This window comes from Adelges cooleyi, unplaced genomic scaffold (genome assembly GCF_023614345.1).
Source record: "Adelges cooleyi isolate 19-005CV unplaced genomic scaffold, UGA_ACOO_1.1 ACOO_flye_CR_arks_rails_tigmint_CR_PRNA_376, whole genome shotgun sequence".
Taxonomy (NCBI): domain Eukaryota; kingdom Metazoa; phylum Arthropoda; class Insecta; order Hemiptera; family Adelgidae; genus Adelges; species Adelges cooleyi.
In genome coordinates this window covers 11,935,174-11,948,050 of record NW_026096053.1, presented here as the reverse complement: position 1 = coordinate 11,948,050, position 12,877 = coordinate 11,935,174, and the positions used below count along the sequence as shown (strand labels likewise).

General features: G+C 32.8%; 1 protein-coding gene across 1 annotated transcript; it reads left to right on the top strand.

Moving 5' to 3' along the window:
* Positions 1–3,129: 3,129 nt before the first annotated feature.
* LOC126840957 (fatty acyl-CoA reductase wat-like) lies at positions 3,130–12,870 on the top strand. The gene is made up of 9 exons (XM_050577059.1): positions 3,130–3,426; positions 7,170–7,404; positions 8,518–8,757; positions 8,909–9,054; positions 9,797–9,906; positions 10,181–10,370; positions 11,473–11,733; positions 11,932–12,189; positions 12,404–12,870. The coding sequence occupies exons 2-9, from the start codon at positions 7,192–7,194 to the stop codon at positions 12,495–12,497; spliced, it is 1,512 nt and encodes a 503-aa protein (XP_050433016.1). The 5' UTR covers positions 3,130–3,426; positions 7,170–7,191; the 3' UTR covers positions 12,498–12,870.
* Positions 12,871–12,877: the final 7 nt, after the last annotated feature.

Here is a 12,877-nt window from a genome sequence, read left to right as displayed (position 1 = left end):
TTATCTACATTCTACATAGTATACTGTATTATGTTATAATATGTTTAAAGAAACGAAAACCATGTTGATTATAATATACATATGTGTTTATTAAGGAAATAATTTTCAGAGCAGCCAAATTGCTGACACTAGTTATATTAATTTATTTACACCACTTTTTAATTTCGATGCAAAGCTGAGAAAGTGTTTCATTTTCATAATATTCGACTGGACCAATGTCCAATTCACTAGATAGAGTTACATTTCTAGAGATCAGGAACCGTATAAAGTTTATATTTTGTCATTTTGGAAAATCAATAGTTTGAAAAAAATTCACTCTTTGAACCACCACCCTATACAACACAAATATTAAAAGTTTTATACGAAAAATTGTCAGATCGAGTCGATATTTATTGACATTGCCTCTATCAAATAACAACCTGAAATCTAAATTCGATTTAACCACTCTTCGCGAAATTCTGAACATTTTCTAAAGCCAGAACAGTAATATTTAGCTCACGATCAGTATGTAAATCATCACTAGTTGATTACACTAATTTGATTACAATTGTCTCACTTGACCCTTAACGACTAAACTCCAAAATCATTATGCATGTAGTTTGAAACCAAATAACTGATATTTTGTTTTGGCTATAAAATTCAAAACATTTATTGTTAATATACAGAACACGCGAAATCATATAACGGTCATTATTTTAAGTTTGATTTTCTAAGTTCAAACGAAGACAAGAACGTTTTAATACCTAAAACGTCCGTTACAATGGAATGAGTGTGAATATGAATACAAATAAAAAGTATAAACTAATCTGTTTCTACATTTGTACACCTGTTAAATATAGATACAAAAGTATGATGTTAAACACAAATCGAATTTACATTGTATTACACAGAAGCGAATACCATACAGAGACATGTTCCTATAGCGAGTTCAGTATAACAAATCGTTGCTTCAGAAGGCCACTACCAAAGGTCTAATATGTTTGTACGTTTAGTTTACATAACATATGAGTGGGAAAACGTGTTTAATGTAGTGTTTATGTGCAACTTGCATCAACAATTCGTCGTGTTTTCATTTGTATAAAGTTTTTTTTTTTTATTTTGGAATGTTAGTTCAAAATCAATGTTTACACTACTGTCGTGAACTATATATATATATATAAAAAAAATAATATTTTATACGGGTGCCCTACAATCCCTAAGGAATCGGTTAACCGTTAATAATAAAAACAAATTAATATTTTTATAGTATTCATATACAACACAATCGTCTATACAATAGAAGTATAATTTTATTAAAATGTGCCCAATATTTATTGGAAATAATTAGTAGTAATAAAAATGATTATTGCATACGACGAGAATATGCAGATGCGACACTTCTTTACTTATATTAAATCAAAATCCAATAAAATAGCTATCATTCATATTGTTGTTAATCAAACGCTTAACTCAAAAAACAAAATATTGTTTGGCACGGCAATGAATGATAAATGTGAGCGCATTTATCGTATTTAAACAAGTTATATTTAAATTGTTGTTTACTTAACAACGGTTTCTTTTTAACATCAAAACTACTGACCCAATGCAAAGTGCAAGCGAAGGTGCTTCTTGGGAAATGTAAAGGTATGCGGTACGGTCATCGAGTAAAAAATCGTTCGACCTTAACACTGAATTGATGGCACCCAAAAAGTAGGCCTTACACTCTTCTCTTGGTTATAAGTGGGGCAGCCACGACCGACGTTCGTTCACCGCAGTATGCTATGACGTGTACAGTAGGTAGATACGAGTAATAAACAAAATACCCACGGGTTTTAACTGAGTTAGTATATCCTTCCGCATTTACATTTCATTGTTTCCCACATTTTTTGAAAACTATCATTTTTTAACTCTATGATATTGAGACTTTTACTTGTATTTTTATGGTTTTTTTTTTTTTAATAAAACTTATTTTCACTCGCGAGTAGTTGTACGTCAATCGATTGAGCAGTATATTGTGTCAATAATTAAGGCAATAAATGGGTTCTGTTTAGTTTTGAAATAAAAATGTACGTCGTTTTTATATATTTTATAACATTTATAATGACAATTTTGTTTAATTAGCATGGTTTTATATAAAAATATATATTAAAAATCATAATTAAAAGTTAATTACACATTTTTATTGCGCTAGACAAATTATAAAATAATACACAAGTGTTTTTTAACAATTATATAATTGTTTACAACTGTACCAACATGATATCTCAAGTACTTTGTAACAATAAAATATAATAAACAGAAAAAAGAAACGTACGCTATTGTAAAATGTTCTTTTTCTGAAACAAAGATATTTTTTTAATAAAACGAAGAAACCGTACAAAAAAAGGAAAAATGACTAGTTCTTTAAAATGTATTTTGCTTTTTATTAAAAAAAAAATGCTTTTGCTGTTATTTAGGTTAATATCAGTTGGTAAGGAATGCCGTTTCCGGAATATATAGAGAACTCGATTAATTCGTATTGGTCGCATTGTTGTTACTGTAATGTACAATTTTAAAAATAATTTCATCATTATACTGCCTAGTTAATACCAACCAATATCGCGAACAACCAATGTGGTCCAATTTCGTCAGACTATTCGATTTAACCGCCGAATCCGTACACTCGATTTTAAATCAATTTTGTTCGTGATGATTGAAAACTTCAGTGATTTGAAAACACCAAGTCGCTGTACTGTACAGAAAGTGATTTGCCATCTTGAATTTTCAAAATATACACTTATGATTACGCCTTAGGTTTTGAGTAAAAGCTGAACAAATATCATTTTTGTCCCACACAATAACCACCTAATCATTATAGCGTTTACCGTGTGAGTATAGTGTCCTCCTTAATAGATCACATAACTATAGATAAAGGTATATCCACATAATCCAATGTCTAAATATCTAGTTACAGATGTGTGCTATCCCGTTGAACATTTTCCAGTTTTATACTTACAGTATAAAAAACTGTACACATATAATAATATGTACCTACCTACTGTTCAGTAATCAGTGCATACGCGTTCGGCTGTTATTCGAAAAAGAGAGAGAGAAGGGGTCAATGCTGCTTGATAGCTGCTAACGGTTCGTACCATCTCCATAGTATCTCAAGCTCGTGCCTGTGCACCATCAGAGGCTGACGAAGTAGAATGGAACACCTCGTTTGACCAATTCACCGATTGTTGTCGTTCGGGCAGCGTGGCCAGAATACTTGACCGTGCGCTCTATCCGAGGGTTGTGATATAGATGATATTATCTTGTTTTAATATATTTATATATATTTTTTTTTACGAGTGATGTGTGTAATTTTTTTTGCGCTTTATCATAATAAATTAGAATCATCGTTTTTCCCGAGGTACTGAACGCCGCGACCCGTCGAGGACATCTCATATAACATATCGACAAGAAGTAAGTAACCCCCACAATACGAACCGTTAAATAATATTTCTCCCTTTTTTTTTTTTTTTTTCTATTATTTAGTTTCGAGTAAATAGTTCCTATGATATATTTTATACTATTTAAAATTAGGGCGACCTAGTCGTTAAATGTATTATAAAAAAAAAAAAAAAAAATGTAACAACCCGACTACTACACATTTATTTTGTGTTGCCGTCGAGGGAGCATTATTAATTAATAATTTTCTCGGTTAGTTAAACGCGTTCCACTATAATATAACGTTTGTTCAAGTAATAAAATAACAAAAATCGAAAAGTTCTAACTCTTGCCGTTTAGTCTTAAACCGTTCTGTGTATTTTTATTTAATAATAAAAACTCTCGAAAAAGTTTAAGTGCACAGTGCACCCTAATTTAATATTTATTGAAAAAAGAGAGATGGAAAAATGAAAAGCAACGCGCGTTTTCAACAGGTACACCTAATACATCATACACAGTAATAAAAACGGCTATTCGTCGGTAAAAAAAACTAAATTGAAACAATAAACGCATTAATGATCGAACAGCGTGCGTTATTAAAAATAAATAAATAAAAAGAGCGTTCTGCGATTACTAGTTTTGCTTTTGTTTCTTTTCAAATAGACATGTCAAATAGACATGTACCCGTGTATTTATTTGTATACATATATACTATATTTATCCGGATGCGGTATGGGAGCTATGAACCGCCAAGCACCCGGATCAAACGAGAGATGACTAATCGAGGACAAGTGAAATGATTTGAAACGGTAAAAATGTATAAATATAACTTTCTCGGACGTAAATAAATATCGGTGTATACTATTTATCGGTAGGCATTACTACTTCTTTCGTGTGGTGGAAGTAAGAAAAAAATCTCACGCGAAACCGGTGTCGTTTAAATAATTATTATAATCACGTGTGGCCATTCAAAATATGTGTAGGTCAACAACAGCTAGAAGAGACGCTCAACACACTGACCGCAGACCGTATAGCTTAGTAATACTATTGAGGTATTAGTAGTTTTCTCCCAAGCGAGCGGTGCCCGGCAGGCATGCGGACACGGTGTTTTTGAAATTTAACCAACACAATATTATTATGTTAAAAAAACATAAATAATAATAATAATAATAGTAGTAGTAAAAAATACTAGTAATCATTTAGGAACCAACTGCTCTTACGCGGTATGTTGTAAACAAGCAATCGTTTAAACCGCTACACGAGAAACTATGTTGGCGTTTTCCTCACGCGGAACAGCTAGATGTCTTCAAATTACTTTTTTGCTTAATGTAGGTCCATTTAAAGCACGTACGTTTTTGCCGCCCTTTTCCCTCCGAATGGCATGCTCTACGGCAAATGTAGGTGGATAATACATAGAGTAATTTATAGTTTTGAAAAAGTTTAAGTGCATCGCGAAATTGCTAAATGTTTAAGTTATGTACGTGTTTGTTTGTATTTTTATTTTGTCGTCCGCACGAGTATACCAGATACTACTATACCTACCAACGGTAAAATGAATGTACAAAGTTTTGTTTATCCGGTGGATATATGCGTACCTACATTGGATTCCTATATGTAATATATTATTATTATTATTTTACTTGTAGTTTTTATTTATGTGCGCGTGCGATTCAGTTAAAAACGATTTTCAACAACCGCGGTTTCGTTTAAAAAGTTTACCACACGGACATAAAAATAGTCACATTCGATTGCGCACATAGAGGGGAAGCATAGATGGGCTTACTTAGCGCCCTTTCCAAAAAAAACTTGTTTAAGCCTTCCGAGCACTAATGCGCTAATTAATTGGAATAATGGAATTTTTAAGAAAAATAACAATATGTACCTAGTATTCTTATAAATAAAGTAAAACGTTTTTTAAACAATGATTAAACAACATGCATCCTAATAGCACCATTGCACTGGTAACTTCTGTAATATCTTTTAATGATATTTCAGGTTTTTGTAATGTTTCGTCCTCAATACTGTTACTAATATCAAAAGTCAAAAACCAGTTAAATTATTGACATACCATAGACATATTAATGGACGTTGAATATTATTGTAACGCTTTATTGTGCGTCGAGAGTATACTGTACACATTTAATTTTAGTCATGTCATAAAATACCAACAGGCTAATGACCCATAATGTCAGGATCCCTTTAATAATAACAATAATAGCACTATATTAAAGAGCCCGGTAACAATTAAATTGCAAAATCGTTGTTCATTTACTCATGTCATTGACACCGTTCAACACATTGACAAATTATTGTTGTATTTGTATCTATGCCTAATAGTAATGGCAGTAATTTATTTTATATGCATCATCTGAACTTGTATTAAATTCAATCAGAACCTACGTAGGTCATAAGGCACTTATTTTTAAATCGGCACATCGTTTGTTACATTTTTTTTAAATATTTCCATTAATGGATTGTCCACACGTTAGCTAACTCTAAAGTTATGACTAATAAAAAAAGGGGAAAGAAATACGGCTTGTTCGAAAATGTTATTTGTTTTCCATTCGGATTTTTGTCCTTCAAAAATAACTTTAGCATGTCAATACGTCACAAAGAATATTCAAAACGATTTGCTTGGCACGGACTAGATTTTGCCTTAACCGCGTCAGGGTTTTTCTAAATTACCAACTCATCTACATATTTTTTTAGTATAAATAAATTCCTTTAGCATAAAAGAAAATGAATTATGTAAACACTCTTAACCCATCTACAAATAGCGGCTAGACTCGTTTGGATGGGGAGGGCATGTATGCAAAAATAAATAGGAGTAAAAAATTAAATTCAACACGGTGATATCAGACAAGTGTACAGTGCTTGAGGTAGACAAACGCATACTAATTAACGCAGCAAAAAATAACGGTCTTATCGTCAATGAAAACAAAACCAAATTTATGATTGTAACTAGGAGAGAACACCCGCAAAATAGTAACATTAAATTATATCATTTTTGAAAGAATCCGTAACTAAGTACCTTGAAATGAACAAGCAGAAAGTAATGAAAAACTTCACGGCAGAAAAAAATGTTATTTTTCTTAATTAAATTAAAAAAAGTTATCGAGAGGAACAAGAATCAGATTATATTAGGGTATGGAGTAGGTTTTCTTAAAATATCATGGCAGATGCTCTTATTTCTGCATTGATTGTGCCTTAGTTGATTAAACATTGTAATTGCCTATTATACAAATCACTAATTCTAGCTGATCATTATATTTAGCTTAAATATAACCCCACGTAATAATATCATGGTTTAGACTGAAAGGTCCTGATTACCCATGAATTGCATCATAGACACGGGTCTAGACGGTATACATGCGCGCCCGAGCCTCCTATAATTATTTTACTACTTGATTACACTGTAGTACATTCCTGTGCATCTTGACCTTGAAGAAAAATAATGAACTTAAATCTAATACCTCTCAACGTATAAAATATTAATGGAAGTGCCGTCAATTACATTGTACCTACTATCTGGAAATATTTTGATCAGTTTCCGACATATTATATCTACAAATATATTTTAAGTACTAATAAAAATGTCGTTGCGTGCACGCGCGTTATTAATAATTGAACCAAATTATAGAAATCGTTGACGGTGACTTTTTTCGATTGTACCGTCAGTTTTCAATGCCAATAAGTCGCCTCTGCAAGTTTTTTGTTACATACTTTACCGCTACCAAATCCCTTTAAATATTAACATATTTCCCGGTTTTTTTTTTCAGTTTGCATTAGTTTTTGTCCAAAATGGCCGAAAGCTCGTTAGAGGTTCAATCGAATATTCAAAGTTTTTTCCAAAACAAATCTGTGTTCGTCACTGGAGGTACCGGATTTTTGGGAAAGTTAATCGTCAACAAGTTGGTGAGAGCATGCCCTCACATAAAATCCATTTACCTACTGGTGAGGGGCAAAAAAGGAAAAAGCGCGCAAGAAAGACTGGAAGATATGTTCACCTTACCGGTAAGTACACACAATCTAAAGTGGATTTGTCTATTCGGGCAATCCTACATTAATACAAATATGTTTCTCCTATGAGGAGGCTAATTTTAGATGTATTTTAAATATATTAAAAATGGTAGAGATAAAAGACCCGACTTCCCATAAACTGTAGCACCAAAGCCATCTTAGATGACCTTGTCGGAAATCCAGCCCTGTATAAATAATTAATATTATATTTTTAGTAGTTCTAACCTCTGAGGGAAAAAATTACTCAAAAATGTATGTACAAATAATGGAGATTGTGTGCAAAGAACAAACACGAGTGTGTTTAGTAAATCAGAAGATGTCCCCACAAAACTTTAAAATGTATTCAAATGGCAGACTTCCTGCCCTACGCTAAGATTTCTTTAGTGATAAATGAACTTACAAGAGACACACATGACGGCACATTGGGGTATATACATACAGTGTATGATATAGTTTTAGTATAACAGAGTACAGAAATATTAGGATTACAACTAGAGCAATGGAGAGAGCCGTTGAAGAAAACGGTTTAAGAAAAATATGTAAGTCTAAAAAGCAGACTACTTAGAGTTTAAGTTTAGTAATCCAAGGGTTTTAGAACGATGTAGAGACTCTCTTATACTGATTATAACAAATTATAAAACGAGGAGAGTAAAATAAAGTGTAGGTAATTGGATAAGGTAGGAAGAAGCAACAGCTTAAAGAAGTGCTGTGTAACAAATAAAAATGTCATTTAGAGTGAAAAAACTGCATTTCACTGTAGTGAGGTCAGCAATGTAAGTTAAGTGTTGTCATTGAAAAGAAGCATAGAAGTATCAGTGTTGCGATATAGGTATGTTAGAAACGATAGTTTAAACAGACATTATAATAAGTGTAAAAAGGTCGTTACTGAGTTAAAACACTTTAGCAGAGAAAATGATAGAAAATAGACCGTAGATGTAGACCGAAGAAGAAGTAGGTAGATGTCATACATATAGACGTATGAGAGATTTGTGGAGCAAGAGGATTTGACTGTCTAAATGTTTAAAGGATATGGCGAATGCAAAGGAGATAATCAAAAACACGGGTATTGAAAAATTAATCGCCGTTTCTTACATTGTTTTAATTTAGATTTTCAAAGATATCGATCCGATAAAATTGAAAAAAATATTTGCAATAAGCGGCGACTGCAGCCAACCGGATTTGGGTATGTCATCGGACGACATGAACAAATTGATTAGAGATGTGAACGTGATATTCCATAGCGCGGCCACGGTTAGATTCGACGAACGTCTTGACATTGCTATTGGAATAAACGTAATAGGCGCCAGGGAAATCGTAAAACTAGCTCACAAGATTGAGAAACTCGAGGTAAGAGAAAGATACGAGACAATATAATACATAATGTGTCATGAAATAGGCAACAGCAACAACAATACAATGTTGTTTCCGAATCGTTTGTTTTGCCCGTCAAAAAATACAGGCGGCAATTTATTTTTCAACAAATTGTTTATTTTTCCAGTCGTATATGCACGTGTCTACAGCGTACTCCAACTGTCATAAAAAGCAAATTGATGAAAAATTCTATAATCTACCTTACAGTTACGAAAAGCTCATACAATTGTACAAGTCAAAAAGTTCAAATGTACTTGAAAAAATGAAACCCATGTAAGTTGTGGATACGAATTTATTTAACTGTATTATCACAATTGTCAAGGATTGTTTTTTTAACACACAATCTTTGTATTCAAATTTAAACCGAGTTATCTTCGTCAGCAAAAAAAAAAATAATAATAATAATAATAAACGTTTCGAAACTATGTTTCATCGATATTAATTTCGACATGACGATACCGTTTTATATTCAACGTGTTTTAATTGCGGTCTGTTTCTCTTAGTCACGTCTGAATGGTATAAAAGGATAGCGAATACATACCTACTTATTTTGTAGGTGTGCGTTTTGTTCTACACAAGTTCATTATACGAAAAATATGGCCTTGCCAACAAAAAACAGATATCGGGAAATGATTTATTTTGTTAAAACAAATAACTGGCATTACAATACATAATAAATTTGATTACAAAATAATCTTTCAGAGTAGAACTATAATAAATCGTAAATATTGTATATAAATTGAATACCGCAAAGCCTCTCGGGCTAACCTTGCGGCAACGCAAATAAATTGCTTTAAATTGTTATGTTTGATTTGTGATAAAAACAATAACAATATCCTATACTTTTTTATGATGTGTTCTTTTTTCTCCTTCATTTAAGTTTCTGTTATAGAGACACTTTGTAAGTATAATTTCACTATACGCCGTTCGTTTACCTATCTCGTTTTATTTTACTGCAAAATGGCCATTAGAGAGTTGTTTTTATTGACATTTTTTTTTTCTACAATTTTTTTAGCCTTTTGGGACCTTTTCCCAACACCTACGTCATGACCAAAGCGGCAGCCGAACAACTGGTTAAAAACGAAGCCATCGGCCTGCCTGTGACCATATTCCGGCCGGCTATTGGTAAGCAAAGCAACCGCGGCTTTCTAAAATACTAACATACCGATGGCATAGGTGCACAGGTGTCATCAGTGTATTTTTATTGTGGAAAATATCCATTAACCTCATCTCTACGTTAAGAACAGATATTGCGAGAGGTTTATAATAATTATTTTGTTAGTAGAAAACATAGAAATTGTAATGAAATGATATTATAAATTTCCAAAACACCTGTGACCTCTGTGCCGTCTGCATCGACATTATAACTTATTACTTAAACGAAATGTTGTTTTTATAGTGATAGCCACTGCCAGCGAGCCTATGCCGGGTTGGATAGACAATTTGTACGGGCCAACCGGAATCGTTACCGGCGTGATGACCGGAATCATAAAAGCGTTACCTTGCGAAATTGATAACGGCACGGATTTGGTTCCGGCCGATATGACTGTTAACGCGCTTATAGCTGCTGCCTACGACACCAACAATAGGTATTAAAAATATATATTCTTGTGGTGGATACATGCAAATCAACGGCGTGGGTAGGTTAGACGGATAGATTAGGTAGAATATTTAAAATATAGCCTATATAAGCTTGAATTAAACACTAAAGAGAAAAAGGTACCACTTTAAAATATATCTAAGAACGAAACACATACACAAAAATATAAGTTCAGAATGAGTACAAAATACTGTCTTGGTACGGAATGGGAGGTGCACCCGACAAGGTGATTCCGGCAGCCTTAAGTAGAAGGGCAAATGTTGATTTTCCCTGGGTTAACCATTTTAAGCTCAGTTTTACCATTTGTCATTTGGCCTACATACAATGTTTAGATTCATAAATGTGATTTTCTCGTTCCTACTGCAGTCTCTAATGTTTAAAAAGTATTTTTTATACAAATGTAAAGATTTTTAAAAAATATATTTTTTTTAAACTATCAAGGTTATATATTTTGTTAAGGCTGTTTTAGGATATTATTTATTGATAGATAAAACGATTAGTTTAAAATGCATATCGTCTTGACTTTATTTTTATTATATGACATCATAAGTTTGTCGTAAATTTCCCTAAACTAAGGAAAATGTTTTGGTAATTAATGTAGAGGAAGTGAACATTATGTTAGCCTTGCATTGTTTTTATAAATATCGTCTTGACTTTATTTTCGCATTTCGTCTAGACTTTATTTGTGTTATATGACATCATAACTTTGTCGGTTGTCGTTATTTTTTCTAAAATAACGACTAAACTAAGGAAAATGTTTTGGTAATTAATGTAGAGGAAGTGAATGTTATTGTTTTTTATAGATATTTTATTTTTCATGTACATCTTCTATAGACTATACGAAACCTACGTCCACGCTTTTTAATCACACGTTATTACCACAAACTATCTAAACTACTAAGATTAATTGTTAGTCAGTCGACGCTCTGTTATCAGACAGCAAATAGTAAAATTAAATATGTTTCAAAAAATCTTTTGTGGTCCGTTAAAAACATTTTTACTCGATTTTAAAATTATTCGTTTGTTGTTTGCTGTACGGGCAAACTTTTTTAAGACGAAATTCATCTAATTGGGTTTTAATATGTTTACAGATACACGAGTGAAAGCAGTAAATCGGACGACTTAATGATTTACAATTACGTTTCTTCGTCCGATAACCGACTCACCTGGGGCTTGTTTGCCGAGACGCTTATGACCTACATAGCCGAATGGCCCACGGTCAAGGCCATGTGGTACCCGACTCTTATAATCAACGCGTCTGTGTTTCTACACAAACTCACCGTTCTCATTTTGCACTACTTGCCCGCGTTCCTATTGGATTTAGTGTTCATCGCCACCGGAAAGAAACTCAGGTACATCTATAAATATATATATAAATATGTACACATAAATACTAGTCTCATTGCCAAATCCCAAGTCTTAAATCCCGAGAGCGATAAAAATGATAACCCCCCCCCCCCACTGTTTTTGCAACAGTTTTTTTTTTTTACATTTTTTCCACTACTTTGTGCGTTCTTTGTTAATTGTATTTTTACGATTATGTGTTGTAGATTGGTCGACCAGTATAAGAAAATCGAAAAGTTCACAGACATTCTCGTGTATTTCTCCACGAGGGAATGGTCGTTTAGCAACGCAAACGTTCAGAGTCTATGGAAACGAACGAGCGAAAACGACAAAAAGTTATTTCCGTTCGACCTGAGCCAGCTAAAATGGAACGAATACCTGTACACGTATCACCAAGGAATCTTAAGGTTTTTGCTGAAAGAAGGTCCGGACAAGCTGCCAGCGGCCAAGAAACGTCTGAGGGGGTAAGACGTTCTACTGTTTTAATTGTCAATCGAGCGGTTTTTGTTTAACGCGCAGTCGACATTTATTATTATTTATCGATTCGCTGCAATTAGCTAAACGATTATTTAATATCTTCCTGTTTATTGTCTCCTCGGCTGTTGTAATTGGTGTATAATCAATGACAACTATTGGTCGAATAACTTTTAATTCGTATACGTCGTGTTTGTGTTTTAGACTATACATCTGTCATTTGGTATTCAAAGGAGCGGCTTATATAGGTTTCATAATGCTGGTTTGGATGCTTTTAAAGAAAATATTGTCCGTGTAGATTAGATTTACCTATCTATATATGTCAATAAGTTCTTTACACGGTGTTTTTATCACACGCGACATGGAGATCAATATTATTTTAAACTACAAAACATCTGTATATGATCTTCTCAAAAAAATCAAACAACATATTATATTTATTTTCGTTTTGTGTACATTTTTTTATGTATTATTGTATAGAATCGTACTGTTGTAAGGTGTAAATAGATATTTTGTTTGTTTTTTTAGCTTATGAACTAAATTTAGGACGTTCCTGATCTGATACAATCGCATTTAGTATAGACAAATGTGATAGTGCGTTATGCTGCGAGCGTTGCATTATATTGTAACTGTTTTGATGATAAAATAAATTAAGATTTATACATAATGAACATTGTC

Bases quoted from the DNA above. Each gene is read 5' to 3' on its own strand.
- LOC126840957 (XM_050577059.1), top strand. From the start codon at position 7,192: ATGGCCGAAAGCTCGTTAGAGGTTCAATCGAATATTCAAAGTTTTTTC. The intron at 8,758-8,908 runs GTAAGAGAAAGA...TTATTTTTCCAG, and splicing joins ACAAGATTGAGAAACTCGAG to TCGTATATGCACGTGTCTAC. The intron at 11,734-11,931 runs GTACATCTATAA...TATGTGTTGTAG, and splicing joins GCCACCGGAAAGAAACTCAG to ATTGGTCGACCAGTATAAGA.